Source organism: Daphnia pulicaria, chromosome 5, assembly GCF_021234035.1.
Source record: "Daphnia pulicaria isolate SC F1-1A chromosome 5, SC_F0-13Bv2, whole genome shotgun sequence".
Classification (NCBI taxonomy): Eukaryota; Metazoa; Arthropoda; class Branchiopoda; order Diplostraca; family Daphniidae; genus Daphnia; species Daphnia pulicaria.
This window is the reverse complement of record NC_060917.1, coordinates 5,151,114-5,176,133: the sequence shown is the minus strand read 5'-3', so window position 1 is coordinate 5,176,133 and position 25,020 is coordinate 5,151,114. Positions and strand designations below refer to the sequence as shown.

Sequence of the window (25,020 nt, the reverse complement as noted above, 5' to 3'; positions counted from 1 at the left end):
TCGACGCACGGCCAGCTGCAATGATAAAAAGACTGACCCATTTTTAAGGCCGACGCCATGCCCCGCACGACGGCGATGGGATGCTTAAGGCAAAATTCTTGCAGCTGGATGCTGAAGGCATCTTTTTTACTCTCCAAGTAGACGCTCGGCGTGGGAGGCAAGAGTTGCTCGCGGGTCAACCGAATGGCGGGAGGTTCCGCCGGCTGAGGCGGAGGCATGCTGACTGATAAAATGTGGAAATGGCGCAAACCCTGGAAACCGACGGCTCCTGTTCAAAAGTCGGGAAGGAACGTTAATCAACATATTCATGCGAACGCTAATTAATGCACGTGTGTTGTTCTTCTTTTTTTAAAAAATTTTTTTACCGCGACAAGAATCCAAAACTTCACGGGCCGACATGTTAATGTTGGCTTCTTTGAGTTGGCTGCTGCTGCTATTCGAGTCACTGCTGTTGCATTGGAATTTCTCCTCTTCCGTATCTGACGCATCTTCCATGATCTTGGAATAGCCACGACCTGGGAAGCGCAAAAAGTTTTCAGTCAAGTTGGGCCCCGTTAAATTATTAACCCAACAACAACAACAACATACCTTTGAGGCCGCCACGATTACGCGGCGAGGAGGAACGTCCCATGGGTCCACCGATGGCCAAGACGGGCGTCGGTTCTTTTGCGATGCGTATATTGGATGGTGGATTGTGGACGAGGTTGGTAGTGGCCGGTTGAGTCGGTGGTAAAGTTGCAGTCGGCCCAACGACCGGCTGTGGCTGCTCTAAATCCAGTTCGCCCTCTTGAGCGAATTGCTTCAAAAGATCTTCGGCCAAAGAAGCAGCGATGTCCTTTTGCGACAACAAAGCCTTAGATATAAACAAAGAAACGGTCGTCATTCATTATTTTTGCAAGCGCACAACAAGGAAAAAGTTCACGGTTTACCTGCAACTCTTGGTCGCTTACTCCGGATGGAGACGAGAGGGCTGGAGGGCAAGACATATTCGTGTAAGGCTGTTGCTGCTGCTGTTGTTGTTGAGGAATTTGAGCTGAAGACGTTTGAGGTACGGCCGCTCGCGGGAAATTTTGTTGTTGCTGTTGGGGTAAGGCTGTTCCGCCAATAGGAAAGGGTCCTTGAGGCCTAGGAGAAAATGGCTGCCCAGCTCGTATCATTTGCTGCTGTTGTTGCTGTTGCTGCTGCTGCTGAAGTCGCAACTGCTGCTGATGTTGCTGCATCATTCGGTAATGATTCTGCAGCTGCAAAAGTAACTGCTGCTGCTGCGGCGTGAGACTGTTTTGATTCTGCTGAAGGTACTGCAGCATTTGGAGCTGTTGCGACGTCAAGTAGAACGAAGGCAACGGCGGCCGAGGTCCGGGGCCACCACCTTCGACTGGCCCCTCCACTTTGAAGCGTTTGGTTTGGGATGGCCCTTCGACGAATCCCGGCCCTCGAGGAAATACACCCTGACCGGCCGCTCCCCTCTGCTGCATCTGCTGCTGCCTCGAATTCATCTCGGCGGTGATGGGCAAGTTCCAGGCGTCTTCAATGGAAGGCAATAATCGAGGCCTGTAGACACACACGGAAAGAGCATCAAACAAAAAGAGAGAGAGAAAAAAGGTTAGGTTAGAGAGGCGTTCCCACACAAAGAGGACCTATTTTTGTATAGTATGTATGTCAGAAATGTAGAGAGAAACTGACTTGTTGAAAGACGTAGGGGTTGGAGCGCCCTCCAGCTGCTGCTGCAGGAACTTTGTCCTCTGCAGCAAATTGGGGTGCACGGCTTTACCGTGATTCTTGCTAGCACTCCCTCGAGCAGCGTTAACGTAGCACGCTAGACCGTCTCGCGGTTGATTACTAGTCTCGTATAAAATACCTAGTACGAGCACAAAGAGAAAACAAAACAAAAAAAATGTTTGATTATTCCGTGTTATCTTTTTGCTTTTTAAAGTTGGGTTCGGTTTTACCCGAACGTCCGTCTTACCTAAGTTGGTCCAAGCGGCAGAGTGATTTTTATCTAGTTGAACAGCGCATATGTAGGCTTGCAATGCGTCCATAGGCTGGTTCTGCTGCTGATAAAGAACTCTGAAAGTAGGGGGAGACAAAAATATAATAATAATAATAATAAATGAAATATAGTACACAGACACACAACACAATAAAAACTTTTGTGACTACTCCAGAGGGACATTGTAAATGAAAGTGTAAATGAATCCGCAAGGAGAGCTATCATTTTTTTTTCTCCAAGAGAGAGGGGTGGGGGGAAAATGAAGAGGGTTCTAAAATTAATTTTTATGGCCAGAGACTCGCTTTGCATTGTAAAAATATAAAGGGAAAAGAAAAAACTGTTGCCAGGCGACCGAATAAAAAGCTCCGCCATGAAATTTACGGTTTTTCCGTCGATGGACGAAATGGTTCCGAGAATTAACCAACAAAAAAGTTGCAAGTCTTACCCGATCGAGCACCAAGTGTCGGCATTGCCTTCGGTTTTATCTACCGAGTTGCGATACGCCAGAAAGGCTTCGTGAACCTTGCCGATGGAGGCGTAGCAACGACCGAGCAAGTAAAGGCTCTGCCCGGATTTGTGATCCGCCTCGATGGCCTGCTGCAAATACTGGATGGCCTGCAATTCGCGTTGATTCCTTTCTCCCAGCGACTCGACACAATGGTGCATCCAGCCTGGCAGACAAGACAAAGAGGTCATTAGCAGTCGCTCACGAATTGGTCGGAGGTCATTAAAAGCCCAACAAGAAGGAGAGAGACAAGCAATTCTCTCGGTCGCGTCATTTTCGTCATCGTCATCATCATCATCGTCGTCGTCGTCGTCAAAGAAGTGAAACGGAAACGAAACAATGCGTGCGGATAACTACGGCACGGCGCGGTGTATGGCTATTACCCAATTGTCGGTAGATGTCAGCTCGGACCAGCGGGGGCAGTTGTTTTTCCAGCAGCAGCTGTTCGTATTGTTCTTTCGCTGTTTTGATCCGGTTGGAGACCTCGTACAGGTGCGCAATGTGAAATCGGACTAGAGGGTGTGTGGAGAAACCGAACAAATTTCAAGAGAAAACATTTAATAAGTTTCTTCTAGTTGACGAAACTTTTCTCAAGAAAATTGAGACGAGTCCGTAGTTTCTTTCGTTGTCTCGTTTTTCTTACTTTCGTGTTGGCTGAGCGAACACGGAGCCGAATCGATCAAGGTAAGTTGGAAATGCTTCAGCGAAGACTCCAACTCTCCGGTAACCTTGAAAATCAAGCCTAGCCGCAAGTGTACTTCATTGGCTCGGCAATAGACCGGGTCAATGTACAGGAGTTGCTGGAACGCTTTGATCGCCCTGTTGGTGAAATGACGACACACACAAAAAAAAACAAGAAGAACAGCATAAATAATTTGATTAAAATCCATTTTGGTGGTGCGGAACACGGAATCCTCCCAAAATAATAGCACACATTTCTGTCCTGAGGTCGAGTTACCACAAACCGGTAGCCAAAGAAGAACAAAAAATTTAAAAAGGAGGTAACTATACAATGCAATCAAGATTGGTCTTTTATTCTTCCTGCTTCTACCCCGCATAATAGAACAGAAGGAGAAAAAGTTGGGGGCGGGCGTGAAATTCGAGCCGGTTTTCTTTAGCTGTGAAAGACGACAACGACTCGAAGAAAGAAAATAACAACAGCGACAAGAGGAATTTTGGAGGTCGCAGATAGATCTATTCCGCTTCTTTTTTTCTTATCCCGGGCCATGTGACTCTCATCACGGCGGAAGAAGAAGACGACGGCGCCCGTTAAAAAGGGAACGATCTGGAACGAGAACCGACAGGAAGCGAACGGAAGGGGGTGGCTAGCGCTGACATAGCCAGGGCCGGATGTTCTCGAATTCTCTCTGTCGCCGCAAAACATAGGCGGCTCGAAAAACACATACACAACCCACACACACACACAGAGGAGGAAGAAAAAACTTTCTCCCGACAAGTTGAGGAGAAAAAACGAGTCACTCGACTCTCGTGAAATCGTCAAAACGGAGGTAATCCATTTGAAAAAAAAGAGAAATGGTTCAAGGAGCCAAGTTCGCTCGAGGGGGGGGGGGGATAAGGGTTGATTTATATCTGGGGGTTAGACATTTTCAGTCCGGGACTGCTAGATGGTGTTCGTGCTGCTGCCCCGTCGTTGTTGTCTAGACGCGAATCACCGGGACTTGTGTACGGTCGTCCTATCGATTTTTTCCCTTTCAATCCCCAGTCATTTTCTCCCCCTCTATCACGACGGGTTAGAAAAAGCCATCGAGGGTCGACAGCACAGCAGCTAGCTAGTTCCATGTTGTGTTTCTGTTGGTTGGTGGTGGTGGGGGCCCCGAAAGCGTGGGATCGTCCGGCCCATCATGAACGAACGCCAACCAACTCTGGTGATCTATTGGCGAAAGGAATGAACACTGCTGGGGGAGGAAGAATAAAAAGAGCCAGAAGGGGGAGGTTGTAGTACAAGTATGGAAATAACTACTTAAAAAATAAAAAAGGAGAGAGCCGAAAATTCAATAGAAATGCTCCCCCAATCGAAAACCGATGGAGGGTCGCCTCCTGCCCTACATAGAAACAACATAGAGAGGGGGTTCTCTCTCTCCGGCTATAGTCTTGGGTATTGATCGAAGCAACCATAGCCCCATAGGTTCAAGTGTGTGTGTGTGTTTTCAACGTAGAGAGAGAGAGAGAGGGGACGGATGGACGAAGAAATAAGAAAAATCTAGAGCGGCATACCTGCCAACACTCGGGTTCTCAAACAAACACACGTCGATGAAAACAAAAAAGGAGAGAAAAGAAAAAAAGAAAAATTTGAAATTCTAGATGCGTATTATAAGCCGAGGGGACCGTCAATCGGTGGCATACGGTTGGCCTGCTGGATGGGGGAGACAGTTGTTGAATAGACAACACATCCATTCCACCCCATTCGGTTGTTTTGCTTCACTCTCCCCCCCCCCCCCATCCCTATACCCATAGACACACACACACACACACAAAGTTTTTTCTCTCTTCGTCATTTTTCCATAGGGTAGACCGTAACGCCATTAAAAACATTACTGTGAAGAGAAGTTGGCCAGAAACTCTTTGTTGACAGATTCGACCCAAAACACGGGAGAACTCCCCCCAATCGTCGAAAAAATAATGTTTTACAATCCTCGGTCTTATTCTCCGACTGTTGAAGAGGAAAAACAAAACAAGGCAAACGTTTCAGAAAAAAGGAAAAAAAAAAATATTCGATATAGAACGGGTTGTAATAAAACTTGTTCCGGTCAAAAAGAACGCCTGGAACAATCCATTTATGGCGCAAAGGGTTCCCGTAACAGTTGGAATCGTGTTTTTAAGGGGGGATTTTTTTTACGACCATAACCTTTTTCTCTCTCTTCCACTGATCCTATAGGAGCTTGCCAGCCAGCCGGCAGAGGAGAACTTGTAATCGGCACGGCGACAGAGAAACTGGTCAACGCACAGCAATCAACACTTTGTGTTTCTTCGTCAAAAATCGTTTCGACTTTTGACTTGTTCCCACGCAGGAACAACGTTCACTGATTTCTCTTCGGACGTGACGATCACGACTAAAAGACGACGACGACTACGTTTATGCTTTAAATACTCCGAAAATGCCTAATCTAATCAGTTTCTTTGTTTCTCTAACTATCTCCTGGAACCAGAGATTCGGTTCCCTCGTGTCGGAAGTTGCACAACGCACCAGAACAAAAAGAAAAGAAACCGCAAACATTCCCGAGAAAAGGTGGGTGTACTAACGCCAGGGTGTACTTGCGTTATTTTTTTTTTTTCCGTAGAGTTATCACGTAAAATGATACAAGCCGGCTTCTTGTGTAACACGGGGTCTTCCAAATCATTTCAGCTCTCTCACGCAAGAGGCGCCCACAAGAAGAAGAAGAATTCGAAGGAAAAGAAAAGAGGCCGCTGACTTCTTGGGTTTTGGCTTAGCAGAGGAAAATTCTTTCGTTCTAACCGTTGGTTGGGAGGCTTTTTTAAACACGCCGCCCGAGGGTCGGGATGAATTCGGTGGGAAACGCTGAATGAGATAAGAGACACACACACACACGCGCACTGTCTGTCAGACCGTGAGGTCCAGCCCACCACCTCACGACCACGAGGTATCGGTCAAGTTGATTGAATGACGTCACAAAGACGACAGGAGAATATAGAGACGCAGGAATGTTTCACGAACGGACGAGGCTCAAAGAAGAGAGAGGAAAACAAAACAAAACAAAAGAATTATTAAGATTAGATAGTTAATACGACGAAGGGGGGGGGGGAAAGGTTTAAACGGTCCTGTTCAACCCCCCTGTTTTGTCTATTGCTCCTTCTAGAGTTAACTAATTATACTTGGAAATATCGTGAGGCAGGTGAGCGATGGCCAGAAACCCCGTGAAGTTCAGCCCTCCTTGAATCTACCAGCCGAAAGATAAAGCGGAGGAAAGTTTCTTGGCTGTTGGCGAGGGGGGCAGTTTCTCGTGATAGTTGTATTTTTATTTTGAAAATTACTTTTTGTCCAGGGAACTTGCATACAAGATTTTTTGGTCAGGGTAAAAAAGGCCCAAGCCCGTAGGCGAACTGTGTGCGTAGGAGCAAAAGAGATGCCCATTGAACGCACCAAGTGGAAGAGAGAGAGAGGGGAGTCGAATGCCTTCAGCTCGGCCTGGAAATTGGGAATATGGGGCCTATGGGCTCTCTTTTTATTTCTTTCCCTCTATGTGTGTGTGTGTGTGTGTGTGTTAAGACGGGTCCGTTCGGGTTCGTTGTCCTGGCTGTCTTGCCTGCTGCTCCTCTCCTACTTCTACACACACACACACGGAGAATAAGGGAGGAGACGCCCACAGTCAAAGTGGAACAAAAGCCAGAATTTTTTGTGTTTCCTTCCAAAGAAGGATAAGAAAAACAAAATAGACCGATTCAAGTTTTGTTTTCTAGCTCAAGACAACGAGAAAAAAAAACGTAAGGTTAATCGTATTCCACGGGTCATAAACAAACAAGGTTTACGCTTGGAACGAGTGAGAGAAAACAACAACCTTCACTTAGAGCCTAGGGGGAGAACTAAACTATAAATCCTGAGTGATGATGATGATGATGGTAAGTTGGGAATAGCTCAACTGACCTTCTATTTTTTCCGTTTTCACGTGGATCGCCAACGTCCCTCAATTCCGTCAAATGAAGGAAAAATAAACAAATAAAACAGCCTCACTCTGCCCAGCGTAGTAAAAAAACACGCTCACGCAAATAACACATACAGTCACACTACTACGACTGGCGCGGGGCTAGGCCAGCTCGTTCACTCACTCACACATACACACACGCACCCTCCACAAAACCAGCAGAACCGCTCTCCAGCTCCGAACACTCGCTCAGACCAAGCACGACTCAGCCCAAGCCAACGGTATCTTGTAGCCTCATGGCCGGTTCCCCCCTCCCATATACAGAGAGAGAGTGGAGGGGGGGGGGGGGGAGGTGGGTTCAAAACGCGCTAGAGAGAAAAATAAAGAGGCCTCAACCGTAGAATGGATTAAAAGGAAGGTACGGTGTACCCTGCAGTACACATCCGCCGAGGGAAAAAGAAACGCAGGAGCGAGAACAGCCGCTTTTAAACGACGTCGACGGCGCCTATAGTTTTGGATTGCCTCCCCCCCCCCCCCTCCTTCTTTTTTCAACCAGCAATTCAAAGAGGTGGTGGTGGAGGGGTGAGAAAGTAGGGTATAGGGTGGTGAGGGAGGGAAGGACGCCACGGCTGCTGCTGCTGCTTTTTTTTTTTTATCTTCAAGGGTCGAGGACAAAGAGGTTTTCTACCGAGCAGCCTCAGGCACAATATATTCTACCCCTACAATATCGTGACGGGCTAAAAATGAGCACTGCAGAACCATCTAGCGACGGCCGGAAGTGAGTAGACAACCTTGGTGTTAGGAACTATCACGACTACTCTTGGAACACGGTGCCACTCTCTGCAGGTGAAACATTGACCCACCCGCCAGCGCTGATAGTACCTATTCAAAACAGCCTTGAGGACATACAGATGAGCAAGGGGGGGAGAGAGGAGGAGGCAAAATAAACAGAACTACAACGAGAGAAGTTTAAATAACTTTCGAGGAGGAGGTGGCTCCTCAATGATAGTCTCTAGATTTTTGATTCTTGTCACGTTCACGAAACCGTCACGCTTTCTGTGAGGTAGAATCGTAACTAATATCGGCGTGACCGCGTGAAACTGTTGAGGAGGGATAGGTACACTGCTACAAGCACCCATACAACTGTTTGAATACTTTACAAACTATGATGCTCTATACTCACCAATTGAAAGAATTAAAGTGGAAGTAAACGAGTCCTAGGCCATAAAGATAGTTGGTATCTCTCCAGTGGTCAGCTCTTAGAGAGCGGAATTTCTGGTAGGCTGACATTGCTGCATGGAAATGAAAAGTTGGCATACAGAGAATTACAATACAGTAATTATAATATAAACCTTTTGGGTAGTCTTCAATGAGAATGTTAAAATGGCCCAATTTGCAGTAAGTTTTTGGATCAATATTGATTCCCTTCTCTGGGCTATCTGATTCATTTTTTAGCTGTTGGTGAGCTTGACTCAGCATCCGTTCCAAATACTGAATTGCCTAGAATTCACCATAGTTGAGATTTTTCAATTACAAAGAATATGAACTTAATCTTACAAACCTTTACTACTAAAACTTTCTTTGCAGCATGTTCAGGATTGTTGAGTTGCAGGAAACCATACTGACGGCTGAAACAAAGTAACGGTGTGAAAAAAAAACACAGATTTTTTTTTATGCAATGCAATATACCTATCAAGTTCTGATAAAATTTGAAGCTCCTGTGGAGTCAAGTTGATATCTACAGTATCTTTATCTTGTTGCGTTTGTGTCATCTTCATTGACAACCTCGAAATCGGGCAAGGGTAATTCAATCCAAATTTCAAAACGAAACGCCTATCGTAAGCGTCGATCGGTGAGCAAATATAACCTACAACTTGACGAAAAGTTCTTCGATTTTCAACCACAAAATATTAACTCCTTTCCATCAGATAAAAACTTTTGGCATCAATCTTGTTTTAAAACACAAAAATATCATCGTAGTTTTTATAAAAAGTTATTATTTTTTTGCAATGACAGCCCAAACAGACACAAGCCTAATGCAGGGTTGCCTCTGTAAAGTGTAAAATTGAACATCCTTTTTCATTTAGGATTTGTTTGGTGCATTCTGGTGCATTCGTTCAAACTGGTACTGGATAGTTAATTTTTAAATGAAAGTACTATTTTTTTATTGGGTATAGGTTCATATTTCTTGATCATTTAAGATGTTGTGGGACTTTTGGAGTTGTGGGTGGTTGTGGGTGGTTGAGGCCTTGTATGTATGCATGGGAATTTGAGATATTCTAATTTCTAATTTCCGACGGGTTATCGTTTCAAATGCCTTTTTGCTCGTGCGGCTTGATTATAAATCTAATTAAAAGTATTAATTATCTTAGATGTACATGTATAATCTTGCCTAACTATAGAGTGTTGAGAAATGAGAAGTGATGGTTATATGTAGTTTTACATGGTAGTTATGTACTTGTTTTTTGTACCCTAGTCCGGGCGAGCTCCCGGCTCCGGGAATAAGTCTCATCCGGCCGTGATCTTTCGTTGACCTTGCGAATATTAGAAATGCGAAATGCCTATTTTTAAGCAATAGAGACTGCTTTCTTATCGTCGTAACATCTACCAGGGTTTTAATTTCAGATGTTTTGCAAGGAAACTTAGCAACATTTTGGAAGTCCATGGTCTTAACCCTATGGCCATGGATGGACATTTTGTAAAATAAAAATTAAACTAGAAATGGATCGGGGTTATAGATGTATTTAAAATGTTTAAACATAAACTTATTCTGGTTAGCAGCTGGCTGGCATGGCATGTTGTATAATTGCAACGCAGTTTGTAATCCATGTTTTATGTGGTTAGAAATTGCTTCTAATTCAAATGGCGCGAGAAAACCCACCCCCCGCTTTATTTTCACCCGAGACAACAAAGTCAACAACTACGTGAACTGAATCGCTCACTGTTTGCTCTTTTAGAGTGTAAAAAGTAAAAACATTGTATTTTGTTGGGTTTTTATTACTTATTTTTCTGTAAGAAATTACTGAGCTTACAATGAGTCCAAGAAAAGCTGTTAAAACAGAAAAAAATTCTGATGGTGAAGAAACTGTATCTGAAAAGACTCATCCTAGCACTCGTATGCTACGAAAACGCGAATGGGACTCTGCCAGGTATAAATGCTTGCTCATCAAATTAATTATCGGTTCCTGAAGAAACTAACCCTATTTATTTTTTGTGGCTAAAGCATTATAAGTCCAGAGAGGGGTCCCGCTCAGAGGAAAGAAATCAAACGAGAAAACATGCAATTGAAGCGCTCTCTGACAACTTCTTATGCCCAATCAGAAAAGAAAAATTTGATTAAGACAGAAAAACAGTCATCTTTTGCTTTGGAGGAGTTAAAAACTGCAGTCAAAGATGAGAAAATGACTGAGGTTGAGGTTGAAGACACAAGTGACAGGAGCTCAACTATTTCCTCTGGTGAAGTTGAAGAAGATCCCCTAGTTCTGTCTCGAAGACAGAAACAAATTGATTATGGGAAGAATACCATTGCCTATGACAATTATCTCAAAATTGTACCCAAGTCAGTATTTTAAAGATACATGTGCAAATCCAAACATTTCATACTAAACTTACAGAAATTTTCCATAGAAATAAAAGAACCAAGGAACACCCCCAAACCCCTAACAAGTACAAAAAGTACAGCCGAAGGGGCTGGGATGGATCCATTAAAGTGTGGAGGAAAATGTTGCATGTCTTTGACACATCTGATGCCAGTAACCCAAAGGAGAAAGAAAATGCAGCTGCAGCAGATAAAGATGTCGAAGACGCCCTTGATTACCTCCCTTTCGACCTAATCGACGACGATGTTGTTTTATAAACAATTAAACATGTTGTCTACACTCTTCATCATCGAATTTTATGTGAAATCTTGCGCCTGTTTATATTGCACTATTAAAGAGTGACAAACAGGTCTTTGTGTTAGTAAGTTGACAACTTCATTTTTTTTTAAGTTCGGCTGCTTAAAGAGCCTCTAATTCTTCAATAATTTTGTTTAACGTTCTTCACCGTCTGTATACCGTGAAATATGCACCTAATTAAACATGATCGTCATATGCATCATGTACCATTTATTTGTTACTTGTTTTCAGGTCTAATAGCATTGAGATCATTTTTGAATTGCCTTCCTCCATTCGTTTCTCTAGGCGGCCAAGTCGTTCCTCAATTCTGACCATCATGCGTTCTTCCATCTCCTTAATTTTCTTGTCTATTATCATCTCGATACTGTCAACATTTTTCCCATCTTGATTGAATCCTTGCATTAGTGAGGACAGCAAATGATTAGCGCCAGCAGATTGCCCCGAGAGAGATCGCATTGAAGGGGTAGCTTCCACCGTTACTGCAGAGATCCCATACACCCATACAGTTGTTGCTTCCTTTAGTTTGCAAAACTAAATAAGATAGGGGATATTTAAATTGGATTCAGACAACCTGGCAACCATAGTGTGAAATGGGAACAACCTTTAGAATTATTTCTGACTGCATCTTCTTCAGATCTATTCTGCATTCATACAAAGAAGTGCCTTCTACTTCTTCCAGAAGTTCCCCTCTCACTGTCATCAGATATTCTTCATACTGCCCATGTACTTCTATCATGGGAACCTTGAATTAATCAAAAGAATAATTTGGCAACAGTTAAAAAGGAAGATAGATCTGGGCAATACCTCTGATAAAATTTGAAGGGCAGCAAATTTTCTGTTGTTTTTAAGAACAATTTTTAGTGTACAGGGGCCAGAGTCAGGATTCGATTGACTCATATTAAAGCAATTGTCAATACTAGTTTCCTCAGACAATTCAGACAATTGTTCCTTCCACAAAATTTTTGTTCGAACAGCATCAACATTTTCGATCTTCCAAGAGCAATCCACTGTCACTGCGTCGGGATTCATTTTGGCCTGACGTTAGGTGTGGTGTGGAACTATATGAAAACGTTCTATTAGAGATGGAAAAAAAAACCTGTTATTACATAAATTAATATGTGTGTTACGATTTCCAACAAACGTTATTTTATCAACGAAACCTTCAAAATGTGATGTCCAAAACTTGACGCGCGCGGTAAAGTCAATTGTTTTGCTGATAGAAACTCCATCTGGGGAACACCCGACAAACTTGTTTTGTGGCTCGTTGAAGGTGACCCTGCCCTTCGTTCGTTCCCCACACCCGTTTCCTAGTGTATAACATCGGTCAATACCGGCATTGCTACCGTGACTTTGAAACTGAACGCTTGCATTCACTCCAATTTCAAGAAAATGGTTTACAAGATTGTAATGATTCGCCACGGCGAAAGTTCCTGGAACAAGGAAAATCGTTTTTGTGGATGGTTTGACGCTGATCTCAGTGAAAAAGGTAAATAATCACGTGATTAGTTGATTACGTAAAATTAAAGTCTTAGAGCAGCATATAAAACGTCTAGGGTGGTGAAGGACAAGGTCACATCTACTTAATCTGTACTGCAACCCTTACATCAGTAGCCCTGATGATAAGATTAAACTGTTTAAATAATTGACAAGTAAAGCAGATTCTGAGATTTTTTCTCATAATTCAGATTTCATATCTTAAGATGGGTATTTGTTCTCAGCAATTTTAATAAATGATTACAATTTTCTTTTAAGGTGTTCAAGAGGCTCATGCTGCTGGAAAAGCTTTGAAGGATGCTGGTTATCAATTTGATGCTGCTCACACATCGGTGTTGAAAAGAGCCCAAATCACTCTGCAAACTGTCCTGGGAGAATTAGGTCAATCTGATATTCCTATTAATAAAACCTGGAGGCTCAATGAGCGTCATTATGGTGGACTCACTGGTCTAGACAAAGCTGAAACTGCTGCTAAGCATGGAGAAGCTCAGGTATTATATTTAATCAAATTTCCCAATAGTTTTTCGCTCAGCTGGTAGCTGTCAGCTGTATGTACATAGTTGGTAAAATTGAGCAGTCATTTTCCGGTGTTCAAGTTAAAAAAAAATTGAGTTAAAATAAACCATTTTTTAAATGGATTTGTTTAGTACATGTGATATAGAACATAAAGTAATGAAAGTTTATTTATTTATTTATTTTATTTTATAGGTTCAAATTTGGAGGAGAAGTTTCGATGTTCCTCCTCCTCCTCTCGAGGAGTCGAGCGAATTTTACAAAATCATCATGGATGATCCCCGTTACGCAAATGGGCCAACCAAGGAAGAGTTTCCCATGTTCGAGTCCTTGAAGCTGACCATTGAACGAACTTTGCCGTACTGGAACGACGTGATTGTCCCCCAAATCAAAGAGGGCAAGCGAATTCTAATTGCAGCTCATGGAAACTCTCTCAGGGGCATCGTAAAGCACTTAGACAGTAAGACTAGCTGCAAATACGTTATCAATAATAAAATTATACGACTTTGTTGTTCTTTTCCCTCTGTAGATATGTCCGAGGATGCTATCATGGGTCTCAATTTACCCACCGGAATTCCGTTTGTTTACGAGCTGGACGAAAATATGAAACCTATCACATCCATGCAGTTTTTGGGCGACGAAGAAACCGTTCGTAAAGCTATGGAGGCCGTTGCCAATCAGGGAAAGGCTAAATAAATTCAAAAGTCGCCCCTTTAAGCTATCCACCCTTTTTTTGATTTGTTTGTTCTTGATTGTTTTCCCCCTTCATCCATTGTATACAGATTTTATATTGCACTTTTTAACACCTTAGGCTGTTTCCCTCATTACTGAGTTTTTGTGCAACAAAAGCAAATGAAAAGGAAAAAGAAAATGTCTCTAGTCGTAGTGTTTCTGGAGTCGGTGTTGTTCTGTAGTTATTATGAACCAAACACAATATACAGCTTTCTAGGATGGGAATACTAGAAATTCCTATCCAAGGAGATGTGGTCTCTTAAAAAATATTATTTATAAGCCACAATTACAGAAGGGCACAGGCTTAAAAAGGTATAGAAGTCTTTGTAGAGTATATGGAGTATCGACCTGCGGCAGGACATTCGATCTGACCATGGTCCACCGCTCTCTTTCACAGTTTCACTCTTCTCCCTGGAGGGGTACTGCATTCCAGCTGTGACGGGGCCTTGCTTAGAAAACTACCTGATTCTCGGTAGATGTGGATGAATAGGAAACAATTTATGGCTCCTCGGTGTACTGTGTATTCTGTACTACGTGAACGCGCTATATGCAGCCACGGATACAATAGAGGGATTGTGATAGCAGGGCGTCTAACGTAGCCCTGACATCAATACCTTTCGGCCAAATTCGATCAATTTATTAGTTTTGGAAACCAAAAAATGCATTTTTGAGAAAATTTCATCGGATTACATTTAGATGAGCCTACGTTAAGAATAACCCTGTTTCTCATGCGATAAAGTTTTGTTAAATAACCGATTTATCGTACTATCAAGTAAAATATCATTAAATCGGTATTAACTGGTCTCAAATCTGTTGGGATTATGTGAAGGGTGTCACTCTTGGCACCTAAATCTCGAAATAATTTCTCCAGAGATGTGTGATTGTTAACCGGATTTATTGAACTTGGTGGTTTCTATAATATTAAATAAGTATTAAATATTTCAAAATCCTTTCGGATTAGGTATGTTGGGGTGTCACTGTTAGCACTTGTAAACGTATCGAAATAATATTTCTCATGAGAGCGTGTTGTTAACCAGATTTATAGAATAGAATTTATTTAGATAATTTTAAATGAGAATTAATTCAAATGGTCTAAAAATTGTTTGGATTATATTATAAATATAGGGTATTGCTGTAGGCACTTGACCGCTTTCCCTTTATCGTATCGCTTATCCCTTTTCATTAGAATTCTTCGTAATCACGAAATATAACGTTTATTTGGACCCGGCCCGCATTTGTTTCACATTCCTGAATAACCGTCTTTATGCACATATTAAGCAATTGTCAACCGACTGAATTTCTAATGAGATTGCGATAAGAAGTTTGAAAAATTTTAAACCGACGTCCGGTAACACAACAGATGGCGTTGGCTGATGATAATCCCGCTACGTGACGCTGCGATCGCAGTCGATGTGATGGCGGCAGTGTGAAACGAACGTGAATGGTGTCTCGTAAGAGTTTGTCGCCGTTTAATACTTGATCAAAGCTAGTTTTTTATCCCGTGAACTCTTAATATCATGCAGTATTAGTTCATTTGACCTATTTCATCCATTTTTCCACAATTTGATTCAAGCAAGTAAGTGTAATCTGTTATTTTCGACCATTTCCTGTTCCCCTCCTCAAATTTCCGTTGCCACACAAACGTTGTGTTGCATGTAGCTAGTCTCCCTGGAGAGGTTTAGGGCATCCGTTGTTTCTCGTAAACAAACCGGTCGATTCATGGAATGTTTTTTCTTTCATTTTTCTACATTTGCTTCTAGTACTTCCATTTCTTCTAACTTCTTGTGGAGTACTGCTGTTTGGTTCAACATGGAGAGTGAGAACAGCATTCAGATGTCTCGTCCCAAAACTCAGCGAAGATTGAACTTGGATTCCAGTCAAAAGTTACCTCACATCAACAACATCAGATCGAGTAGTTTTGATATGGCTTCAATGTCACCCATGACCAACTTGGTGCACAATCTGAGCGGGGCCAGCTTGGACTCAACTCCCAAAAGGAGATTCCTCTCTCATGGTAACTTAAGATTCCAACAGCTAAAAGGTTGTATAACCACAAACAATGCATTTCCTGTCCGTGGAGTGATGGTGGATCCTTTTATTTTTCATTCAACCCTCATGCCTACTTCCTGTTTTGGATTGACATGTGGGCTTGTATGCTGCAAAGTGCACAAACTATTGCTGATCCTCATGTTTATGTTTAGATAACTTGGACGTGGACGTGGAAACCATCGCAGGCTCCAAAGGGTATGTTTTGGCTTCTTTGTTTCTGTTTTGTGGTGGTGGGCAGTGTCTGGCCTGTAATAGAAAGGGTTTAAATGGTGATAATCCCTTCAAATGAAGCGACAGCCAGAGAAGGGAATGCGATTTCAATCGACCTCGTTCGACCTATTTTTTCCCTCTTCTTTTTTTTTCCTACATTGAACAAAAAGAAAAGCTTCAGCTATCGAGCGGCAGCATCTTTCAACTTTTGAGGTTGAAAGAGGAGGAGAGTGGAATAGAAAATAAAAAAAAAGTGACCGTTGGTGTTTGACTTTGGCCACACAAAGTGTCAGTGGGAAGTGGACGGTACAACGCGAAAAAAAGGGCCAGACGGGCTTGTGGAAGGGATAAGAAAAAAACCAGAAAGTTGGATGGCCGTCCTTGACTTTGTAGAGCCCTGTTGTCTTTGTCCGCTTTCCTTCTGGTCTGTTTTCTTCTCGCTCCAAACCACTGCCCATTTCCTTTTTTTCTTTTCCCCAACCGACCTGATGTTTTTCAAAGACCGTTGGGTCAATCAAGATTTTTTTGAATGGGGCACAAGTCTGCCACTGGAATTGGAGATCGAGTCAAAGTGGTTGGAGACGGAGAGATAAGGCGCGATAGCAATATTCAGTTACTGCACACAATGTACGCACACGTGCTCAGAGATACGTGAACCGATTTCAAACGTAATGATTTCTTATTATTACTATAGAGAGTAATAGTAATAGTACGAGAGAGGGTGGGCTGTGCTGATGAAAAAAAAAAGCCAACAGCTGCTGAAATCCGGAACGAGCGGGGGGGTATTGAAGGCGAGTCTTGTGAAAGCCATCTGCCTTTCAACGGGCAAGAGCAGTTGGAATGCCTGGAGACGTTTCGGGAGAGAAGAAGAGAGATAGAGAGCAAGGTTTTCAGTTCGTACCCTAGGGCAAGACCGTTAACCTGTTCGGTTGGGCTGTTTAAATATCCCCGGCTTCGGGCCTCTCGATGCTCTTTCCTGTCTTTCGACGGGCTAGCTCTCTCTCTTCTTTTTTTTTTTTAAAGCTTGTGTTATATTTTGGGGTGAGAAATCGGAAACCCAGGGTAGATCTTTGTGGCCTCGTCAACCACCCCTCGAATATAGCCAAAGTCAGGCGGGAAAATTCAAAACCTTCCGTCCGTTGTGGCGTTTTTTTACGACTGTGTGAACGAGTAGGGGGGATGGGATAGCAAGTCGGTTGTGTACTATGTCGGTCTTCAGCGGATGCAATATGGGACCAACAGCGGGCTTTGGGGTGGCCATATGTGGAATGCGTAGTACATATAGTGCTATCGTTCGCTCTTATAGTTATTTGCTCAATGCTTCCTCTTCGCTCACAGTTCATAGATTTCCCTCTTCCGCTCTGTATGTGCGTGTGCGCGATGACCCCCCTATGTTCCTCCCCTTCACTATAACGTCACCCTCCCAATGTCTTTGTTATGACTATAGGGTCTAGCACATGTCTACGTTGACGTACTACTACTACTACTTCTACTACTCGTCAGGATTGCATCCAGCCCGACGTTTCCCACAGAGCTAGAAACTGGCGACGTACCTATGAGATTCTGGGACTTGGGATTTATCGAGTCTATTTTTTCGCTTCGTTTTATGACTTCATTTGGCACGATTATGATGGAAGAAGACTAAGTCTCCAGGTCGCAATATACATATGTACGTGCTATATACTTTGCCGCGCCGACCCGACCCAAGTTCTGCGTACGCAGTGCGAGACTTTCCAAGTTCTGGGTGGAAAGACAAAGTAGAAGGGAAAGGGGATCCTCGGGGTAGTAGAGGGTGGAGCTTGAGGAAAGAATAGTCTGAAACTCTGGGGGAAGAGGTCGGGGAGGGACCCTCCGAAAGGAAATTAAGAAAGAAATCTTTTCTCTGGACTGTCAGTCGTTGATCCGTTGTCCCCTAGTTCGCATCTCCTCTCTGGTCTTGTCTATTTTTTTTCCCCTTCAGTCTTTCAACGACTTTTAACTTGTGTTTGTCTTGGTGCCTGAAATGCATACCTGTGATCGCACCATGTCATATTGGAGCTGGAAACAGTTGTCTCTCACTGAAATCAGTTTAAGGTTGGCTCGCAGTTTCTTTCTCGCTTTGCCCCCACCGTGTTCTTGATACCCGTCGTCGAAAGTGCGTTCATCGAATTTTAATCTTGACATTTGTTGTTATGTATTCAGATCTCTAGCTCTCAGCAGCGGCGAATTACTGGGCTCGCTGAATGAAAAAGAAAACGGCTACACTTCAATTCGACCCTTCGCTGCCGCCGTTGGTTCGCCAGAAAAGACGAAAAGCTCGGAAGACTTCCTGGGCAGACGTAGTCCTCGCAGATTAGCTCTGTCCCGACTGGACGTCAACAGCCCCATCAAGAGCCGTGTCGACATCAGCAGTCCCATCAAGGTAGAACGTCTTGGTCTTGACTCCGAGAGACGATACAGATACGTTAACTATCTTGATTTTGTCTTCAGACAAGCTTCGCTAAGCCTGCTCAGCCCGTGTCGTCTGCCATACCTTCGACACGCCTTCCTAGTATAGAAGATGTTGACTCTCAAGACAGTGGTTGCTTTCCAGAAGACTCCAAATACTTCAAGTAAAAAGCCCATCAACTTGTCATTAGTTTGGATCTTGACTGTTGGAGAAGGAAGAGACTAATTTTTCTTTCCCCTCTCTCTCGTTTTCTTTTGTTTTCTTTTTTGTGTGGCGCGTTCCAGGTATCCTGAGCCCCTCTCCCACCGTCGGATGTCGGATCGCAACTCCAGTCCAGCTTCTTCCACACGTTCCAACAGTGGTTCTTTGAGTGCTGGTAGGTTTAACCCCTCCCCCAATAGCTTTTTCCGAGTTTTCATTACCAATGCTTAATGATTTCTTGTAATAGGTGGTTCCCAAAAGTACGACGGACCCGCAAAACTCGACTTCAGCTTCACGTCAAACGGTGACGATGAGGGAATCCCCGACGAGTTGTATGAGGTGATTATAAACCCTTCCTCTAACCCTTTAGTTTTATAATACTCAACTGCAGCTAATGGATGATTGCCGTTGGTTCAGGAGGAAGACCAGGGTTTACCCACTTCGGCATCACTGAGTCAGCTGATTGCTACGCCACTTAGCGAGCGCGCCACCCTCCAGTTCAGCCATGAAGACAGCTCATCTCCACCGGCCTACACCATCACCAAGTCTCACATTGACGACTCTGCTATTTACAATGACTTTCTCCGTGTCCCGAAAGAAGCTGCTTTGGCTGAAAAGTTCCCCCGACCATCCTTCCGGCGGTCGCAGTCCATGTTCGACCAAGCAACCCCCAACGCAAGGGTATGTTTATTATAATGGCTGTGCATTTGTTGGTCGTGAACGGATGTCTCATGTTTCACACGTTCACCCATTTTATAGGCGCCCAATCTTTGCTATGATTCTCCCATGAATCAGTCCCCTGTAGCCCGTGGCTTGTTCGTCCACGATGAAGATACCGGATCGAGCCCCCTCGCCCCTCTAGGCCTACATGCCTTGAGATTGCGTATGAAACCTTCACGAGTAATTCAGCCGGTAAGATCTCCTTCTTCTTTTTTACCCAAAAAATCTGAGAGCAAGCTTTGAGTGGGGTAAAGTGACACCCCTCTCCATCCCCTGTACTTTTCCATTCCGGAACATATGGTTGTGATAATTGTGGTTATCTGATCGCTTTGCTTTGGGATATAGGTTGGAGGTCCCCCATTCAAGAGAAGTGAGCCCTCGTCCTCCGTGGACTCTGCTGTCCAACAGCAGGAAAACAAAAGGCGGAAGGACGACAATGACGACCGACCCGTGTTCACAAGTTTGGATCACAATGTCGGGAACAACAGCAAAACGGCGGCTGTTTCGAGACTACCCCATCGGATCCAGAGATGCCATTCCGAGACGGAAGCGACCATTATGCGCGCCCTTCAACGATGTAAGTTCCCTTTCCTAACTTCCCCCCTTGGTTCGGCCTTGCTCTTTTCTCAATCGGATTGCATTTAAGTGTCATGTGGCTTTTTCCGTTTCTCCGATGTAACCTAAGGACATCCCCGTCTTTTTCTTTTTTTGCCTTGCAGCAACGGAAGAGCCTGATCTCATCGGAGATTTCACCCGACCCTTTGCACTGCCGCTGACAGCCGGCAAACATCAAGATTTAAAGTGCATTACGCCGCAGACGTTGGTCGATCTGATTAGTGGCAAATTCCGGGATCACGTTGAGAAATATACCATCGTCGACTGCAGGTATTTTGATTGCATTTTGTCTCGACTGTTTTTATTGTTCAGCTGCTGACGACAACATGTTTGTTTTTCCAGATATCCTTACGAATACGAAAACGGTCATATCAACGATGCCGTCAATCTGTGGACCAAAGACATGGTGTGGAGTGTCTTCATGGAGGGTAGAAAACAACAACCCCCCTCGACCACCCACGATCAGGAGAAGAAGAGGGACATCCTCATTTTTCACTGCGAATTCTCCTCAGAGAGAGGCCCAGCGCTGTAAGTTGCCCTTCAACCTCTTAACTCGGACTTCTTGGACCAAGACTTAACCTGAATATTTTGTTTGTCTCTCTTGTGTCCAGCTCTCGATTTTTGCGTAACAAGGACCGCGATGACAACAAGGACAATTACCCGGCCCTTCACTGGCCCGAGGTCTACCTGCTTCACGGTGGCTACAAGGCCTTCTACGAGCAGTTTGACCAACTGTGTGAACCCAGAAGCTACCTGCCCATGAACCAGCAGGGTCACGAAGAGGACCTGCGCAGGTGCCGAGCTAAAACCAAGTCTTGCAACGGCGAAGGCAAGTCGGGCCGACCGTTAACAAAATCTACCTCTCGACGATTAGCATTGCTTTAAATTGTTCATTTATTAGAAAAATGAAAAAAAAACAGAAGAAAGTAACTAAAATTAATAAGTTAATTGTTTTTGCGTCTCTCGCGGGTTCCTTCGTGTGTGTATGAATTTGTTTTTTTAAACCTGCTTTCCTATACCCCCGAAATCCTATTCTCCGTGCTGATTCCCTCTCATCTATTCTTTCCTTTCTTTTATTTCCCTGTTTTTCCCCCCAATTCCATTGGATATGACATTGGTTCTCACCCCGCACCCCCCGTCTTTTCCCCCCAATCCTCCCATCTTACACACAACACAAATGTGCAATGCAGAAGTCCCGATGGTCTCTCCCTTCTCCCCAACTTTTTTTTCTATGTTCGCATGAGTGGTCCTTTTAACGCGGTGGGAATTTCAATTCTTTCCTATTTCTCTCCCAACATTCAATTTTTTTTTTTTTTAGAAATTTGTCCACAAAAATATTTTAAAAAAAGTCTTATTTTCTGTTCGATTGACGTGAAATTTTGTACATTCGTAGTGGTAGTGCATTTTTTTCGGAGCGCGAGTAATACTATCGATTGTTGAAGAATACTGGGGGATGTCCCACATCTGTAATGATCGAATCGATCATATTCATTTGCTCACAGTTGATGTTGAACTCTTTCCATTTTACTACACCCAAACTCTAGCCATACCTTCTGTATGCGTGTGTACGTGTTCTTAGTGAGTATGATTTTTCCCCCAAAATCTCATTTGGTATAAATATAACAAACAAACAAAAAAACAAACTCGTTTTACTCGTTTCTGAAGTAGATCAATTTCATGACAGGAGGAAAAGAAGAAAAGAAAAAAGAGCCCTAGTGAATTGAATGTTGTACGGTGTGAGAACCGATGGAAAAAGTGTTTGGCGACACAAAAGGTAGTGTGCGTGTGTGTAGCTCATTGAATATTTCCGTTGCCAGTCGAACATTGTGTGACGACCGGCAATGTATGGGAGAGAGTAAAAATCGATCCCCTCTTGCATCCTTCATCGTAGGATGGAGGGGTGAGTAGGGCGCCGAGCGTCCACGATGGCGCCGTTACAGCCCATCCTTTGTGAGCGCGATCTTTAATAACTGTTAGCGATGAGAGAGCCGACTTGGGGTATGCGCTGTGTGGTACGTCATATTACTATGTACCTATGAGACCCAAGACTGTGTGAGAGCCAGTCTCACACACATTCGGGGCCTTGGAAAAAGCTGAGAGAGATTTACCTTCACTGATGTGGGGCTCAGGGGGTCCCTCAGATGGTCAGAAAGAATTTCCATTCTTCCGTCCCCTTTTGGACACACACACAAGACTGGACATTGCGGAGGAGTTTTGAGGAAGCTGCGCGGTCGCCGGGTTGTTGTTTATCGCCAGCCGAAGGCTTCGAGTTCCAGTGCATAACAAGTTGCCCATCCGCCACGGACAAATGATAGTCTCTTTGAGGCCGGGTTCAGTAAACACATGACATTCGTAAGGCCGAGATTCCGTAGGCCTACGACGACTACTACGGCTTCGCATTACATCGGCCGAATGAATCAGAAACTCATCCCTTTTGGCTCTCTCTTCTGAATCGCTGCATATTCATTCTGAGACAAGAGACGACCGAAAACGGTCGTGTCTTTGAAAGCGAAAGGCGTCGATAGAAAGTGAACAAATAGCAGCGGTTTCAGGTTCGATTCAGATCTTTGACAAATAACGATAGCCATCGCATTTTAGAGCCAAAAGACCCCGCGACGTGCATGTTTCTTCTTCTTCTCTTTTTTCCTGGGCGGCCGTGATCAACAACCAAAGAGCTTTGCTGGCCTCTGAGACAAGATGCGGTTCTAATAAAGACAATTTGTAAGTTTAGTATCTCATCTCCCAGGACCTTGGGAGATTTTTTTCAATAGCAAAGTGTTGGGAACCGTTGTCGTCCTAGTTTGAACATTTCCCTCTTTCGAAATCAATATTCACTCAAGTAAGCTTCAAGTCATTAAGAGCTAAAGGGAGAAGAGAGTTTTCGAAACTCATTTGTCGCACCCTATATGCTAAACACATGCGGCTAATAAAACGACACGAGAGGCGGGATCTTTTCCGCTCATTAGCCCAATGAGGATATATGCAGGAAGCGGCTATGGGGCACATGGTCAACAAATCTTACCGACCATATCCTTCGTCTTTTCAGGTCATGATGGGCTTTTTTGTTCTTTCTATACATCGGCCCCCGAAAAGAGATGAGTATTGAATGAAAGCAAGTAGTAGAACAGCAGCTGAGCAGTATATAGTTGTCATCAAGTATAACTTGACTGTTTCTTTCGACCTTGGGGTTAAAAGGGTGGAAGACGGGCAAGGGCCATCTGCCCAGCACTCTCCTGTATAGTTCCTGAAAGATGTATATTAATCCTCGTCAGCTGCAAATTCATCAATACACTGCCGCACTAATATGTCCGAAGGTAGGAGTGCGTGTTATTATAGAAGTGGAACAAGCGAAAAAATTGAAAAGATTTTTGGAAGAGATGTAGAAGAAAATGAAGAAACTATAAATAATCCTCTTAGATTTCGTGGGCTGAATCAGGGCTAGATTGTTCCAAACATATAGAACCCGCCTCCTTCCAGTATCTTTCTTCTTCTGTCACACACAAGCCTTTTTTCTCTCTATTGACGATTTTCTTCTCTACACCTTTTCTTTTCTTTATAGCTACATCCAGTTTATATTTTTAGACCGTTCGCAGCAAGGAATAAGCGTAGGTGGACGTTTTCTGGATATCTCTCTTTTGTGTTTAACGGATGACAAGGTATTTTTTTTTCTGCTATCTCTCTCACTCGAATTTATCGTCGTGTCTTTGTGCGCCGCGAACAGGTGCGAAAAAAACACAACGGTAAATCGGACCGGTGGGGATTGCTCCTAGTGAATGGGGCAAAATAAAAAGCGATCACAATAGAGGAGGGACACGAAGTATACTACACCCTCTATTGAACTTGCTTATTCCAAAATGAATTATGCATACATTTAACTGAAACTTTTGCCAAGAGCGAATTTAATCTTTTTGATTATTATTTTGATTATTATTATCAGTTCCATTAAGAGAAACTGTGAGAAAGAGACGAAAGAATTTCTTCCAAAATTGATCCCTTGAAATATGTCGCAACTTTAGCGAATCCGATCAGCAACTATCATCAGGAAACCCTGTATATTGCATCACAACAGTAGCGGTATTTTTTTTTCCTACCTGGAACTATTTAGTTTGGGCTTCATGATACATGTTCAAGCTGCGCTCTTTCATAAACAGACTTAACGCAATCCATGGATAATGCCGCGATTCTGGGCTGCTAAATAGGGTGATCCCCGAGTATATAACGTCTTATGCAGTTCCATCGTCATTTTCCAATGTTTAATGGTGGGAAACTTTTTGGGGAAATAAGGAATTGCTACGGCAAGAATGATTTTCCTTGTATAATTTCTTCTTTGAGGTAATCTCGATTTATATTTTGGTGGGAACCATATTATTTATCCAAATTCAATTGGAAATAATTGAGTTAAACATTTATTCTTCATTCGACATCGCCCTTTAACTAAACACCTTAAAGAATTACTGAAATTTCATTCTTTACATTCTTGTCACGATCCCATTAGAGAGTTTGTGTTGTCAGCTTTCACGATGTTGAATCACAATTTTTTTTCTTTCTAAAATGTGAACTTTTGAGTTGTTGAAGTCCACGTCCATAACAGTACGAAGCGTCACCAGAATTTGTAAGAAAATTACTCGGAAAAATGTTGAAAAACAAGACGTTGCTGTCGCTACGCGGAATTTTCCCAAAAAAATGTTTGATCACATGCTATTGAACTTGATCTGCATAGGCGAATAACATTGTCATTTTACTCTCGCGGAAGCGACGACCGAGTTGCGCATGGTTTACTTTCCTGTTTTTGTGTGGTGGATTCCGCTTATTTGAGATCGAGAATGTGTCTCATTCTCTCTAGCTCTCTCTTTCTTTCTGTTGAATAGGTTAGGTAAAGGACCCAGGCCTATCTAATGGCGACCATGGTCACTCCCTTGTACCTGTCATAGGCCAAGGTAAGACGAGCGAGACAGATCTGAAGAATGTCAACACGAGATGTTTGCCTCGCAACAGCCCAGGGCCCAAAGGTATACAACACATTTTAGGTCCAACGGTCTAGTCTAGTT

The 25,020-nt window shown here is 43.4% G+C and overlaps 5 protein-coding genes across 8 annotated transcripts in view; 3 read left to right on the top strand and 2 right to left on the bottom strand.

Moving 5' to 3' along the window:
- LOC124340712 (general transcriptional corepressor CYC8-like) overlaps positions 1–9,151 on the bottom strand; it is an 11,680-nt gene extending 2,529 nt beyond the window's left edge. The window contains exons 1-13 of the mRNA XM_046793319.1: positions 8,804–9,151; positions 8,676–8,742; positions 8,467–8,614; positions 8,298–8,406; positions 3,139–3,314; positions 2,879–3,007; positions 2,436–2,661; positions 1,967–2,067; positions 1,684–1,858; positions 930–1,551; positions 589–853; positions 366–515; positions 10–268 (exon numbers count right to left, since the gene is read on the bottom strand). Coding sequence (XP_046649275.1) covers positions 10–268; positions 366–515; positions 589–853; positions 930–1,551; positions 1,684–1,858; positions 1,967–2,067; positions 2,436–2,661; positions 2,879–3,007; positions 3,139–3,314; positions 8,298–8,406; positions 8,467–8,614; positions 8,676–8,742; positions 8,804–8,892 — 2,516 coding nt within the window. The 5' untranslated portion in view covers positions 8,893–9,151. The remainder of the gene's footprint in view (positions 1–9; positions 269–365; positions 516–588; positions 854–929; positions 1,552–1,683; positions 1,859–1,966; positions 2,068–2,435; positions 2,662–2,878; positions 3,008–3,138; positions 3,315–8,297; positions 8,407–8,466; positions 8,615–8,675; positions 8,743–8,803) is intronic.
- A 783-nt stretch (positions 9,152–9,934) lies between these two features.
- Positions 9,935–11,209, top strand: LOC124341306 (histone RNA hairpin-binding protein-like). Its single transcript, XM_046794356.1, has 3 exons — positions 9,935–10,263; positions 10,338–10,673; positions 10,742–11,209. Exons 1-3 carry the CDS (start codon positions 10,148–10,150, stop codon positions 10,968–10,970), a joined length of 681 nt encoding a protein of 226 aa, XP_046650312.1. The 5' UTR covers positions 9,935–10,147; the 3' UTR covers positions 10,971–11,209.
- LOC124341302 lies at positions 11,198–12,303 on the bottom strand. Of its 3 annotated transcripts, none has more exons than XM_046794352.1 (4): positions 12,171–12,303; positions 11,815–12,083; positions 11,612–11,752; positions 11,198–11,541 (listed from the first exon to the last, which is right to left on the bottom strand). In XM_046794352.1, the coding sequence occupies exons 2-4, from the start codon at positions 12,037–12,039 to the stop codon at positions 11,221–11,223; spliced, it is 687 nt and encodes a 228-aa protein (XP_046650308.1). In that variant the 5' UTR covers positions 12,040–12,083; positions 12,171–12,303; the 3' UTR covers positions 11,198–11,220. The 3 variants fall into 3 exon arrangements, with proteins under 3 accessions (XP_046650308.1, XP_046650309.1, XP_046650310.1); XM_046794353.1 differs by having other exon boundaries at positions 11,815–12,106; positions 12,171–12,297; XM_046794354.1 differs by lacking the exon at positions 12,171–12,303 and adding an exon at positions 12,152–12,170.
- A 28-nt stretch (positions 12,304–12,331) lies between these two features.
- LOC124341276 (phosphoglycerate mutase 1-like) lies at positions 12,332–13,999 on the top strand. Its single transcript, XM_046794305.1, has 4 exons — positions 12,332–12,496; positions 12,763–12,995; positions 13,213–13,477; positions 13,547–13,999. Exons 1-4 carry the CDS (start codon positions 12,400–12,402, stop codon positions 13,711–13,713), a joined length of 762 nt encoding a protein of 253 aa, XP_046650261.1. The 5' UTR covers positions 12,332–12,399; the 3' UTR covers positions 13,714–13,999.
- A 1,158-nt stretch (positions 14,000–15,157) lies between these two features.
- LOC124340936 (M-phase inducer phosphatase cdc-25.1-like) lies at positions 15,158–21,611 on the top strand. 2 transcript variants are annotated; one of them, XM_046793770.1, is made up of 13 exons: positions 15,158–15,325; positions 15,510–15,763; positions 15,951–15,993; positions 18,190–18,409; positions 18,478–18,599; positions 18,721–18,812; positions 18,885–18,976; positions 19,055–19,318; positions 19,397–19,549; positions 19,703–19,934; positions 20,077–20,242; positions 20,315–20,500; positions 20,584–21,611. In XM_046793770.1, the coding sequence occupies exons 2-13, from the start codon at positions 15,559–15,561 to the stop codon at positions 20,855–20,857; spliced, it is 2,049 nt and encodes a 682-aa protein (XP_046649726.1). In that variant the 5' UTR covers positions 15,158–15,325; positions 15,510–15,558; the 3' UTR covers positions 20,858–21,611. The 2 variants fall into 2 exon arrangements, with proteins under 2 accessions (XP_046649726.1, XP_046649727.1); XM_046793771.1 differs by lacking the exons at positions 15,158–15,325; positions 15,510–15,763; positions 15,951–15,993 and adding an exon at positions 16,508–18,081.
- The last annotated feature ends 3,409 nt before the right edge of the window (positions 21,612–25,020 follow it).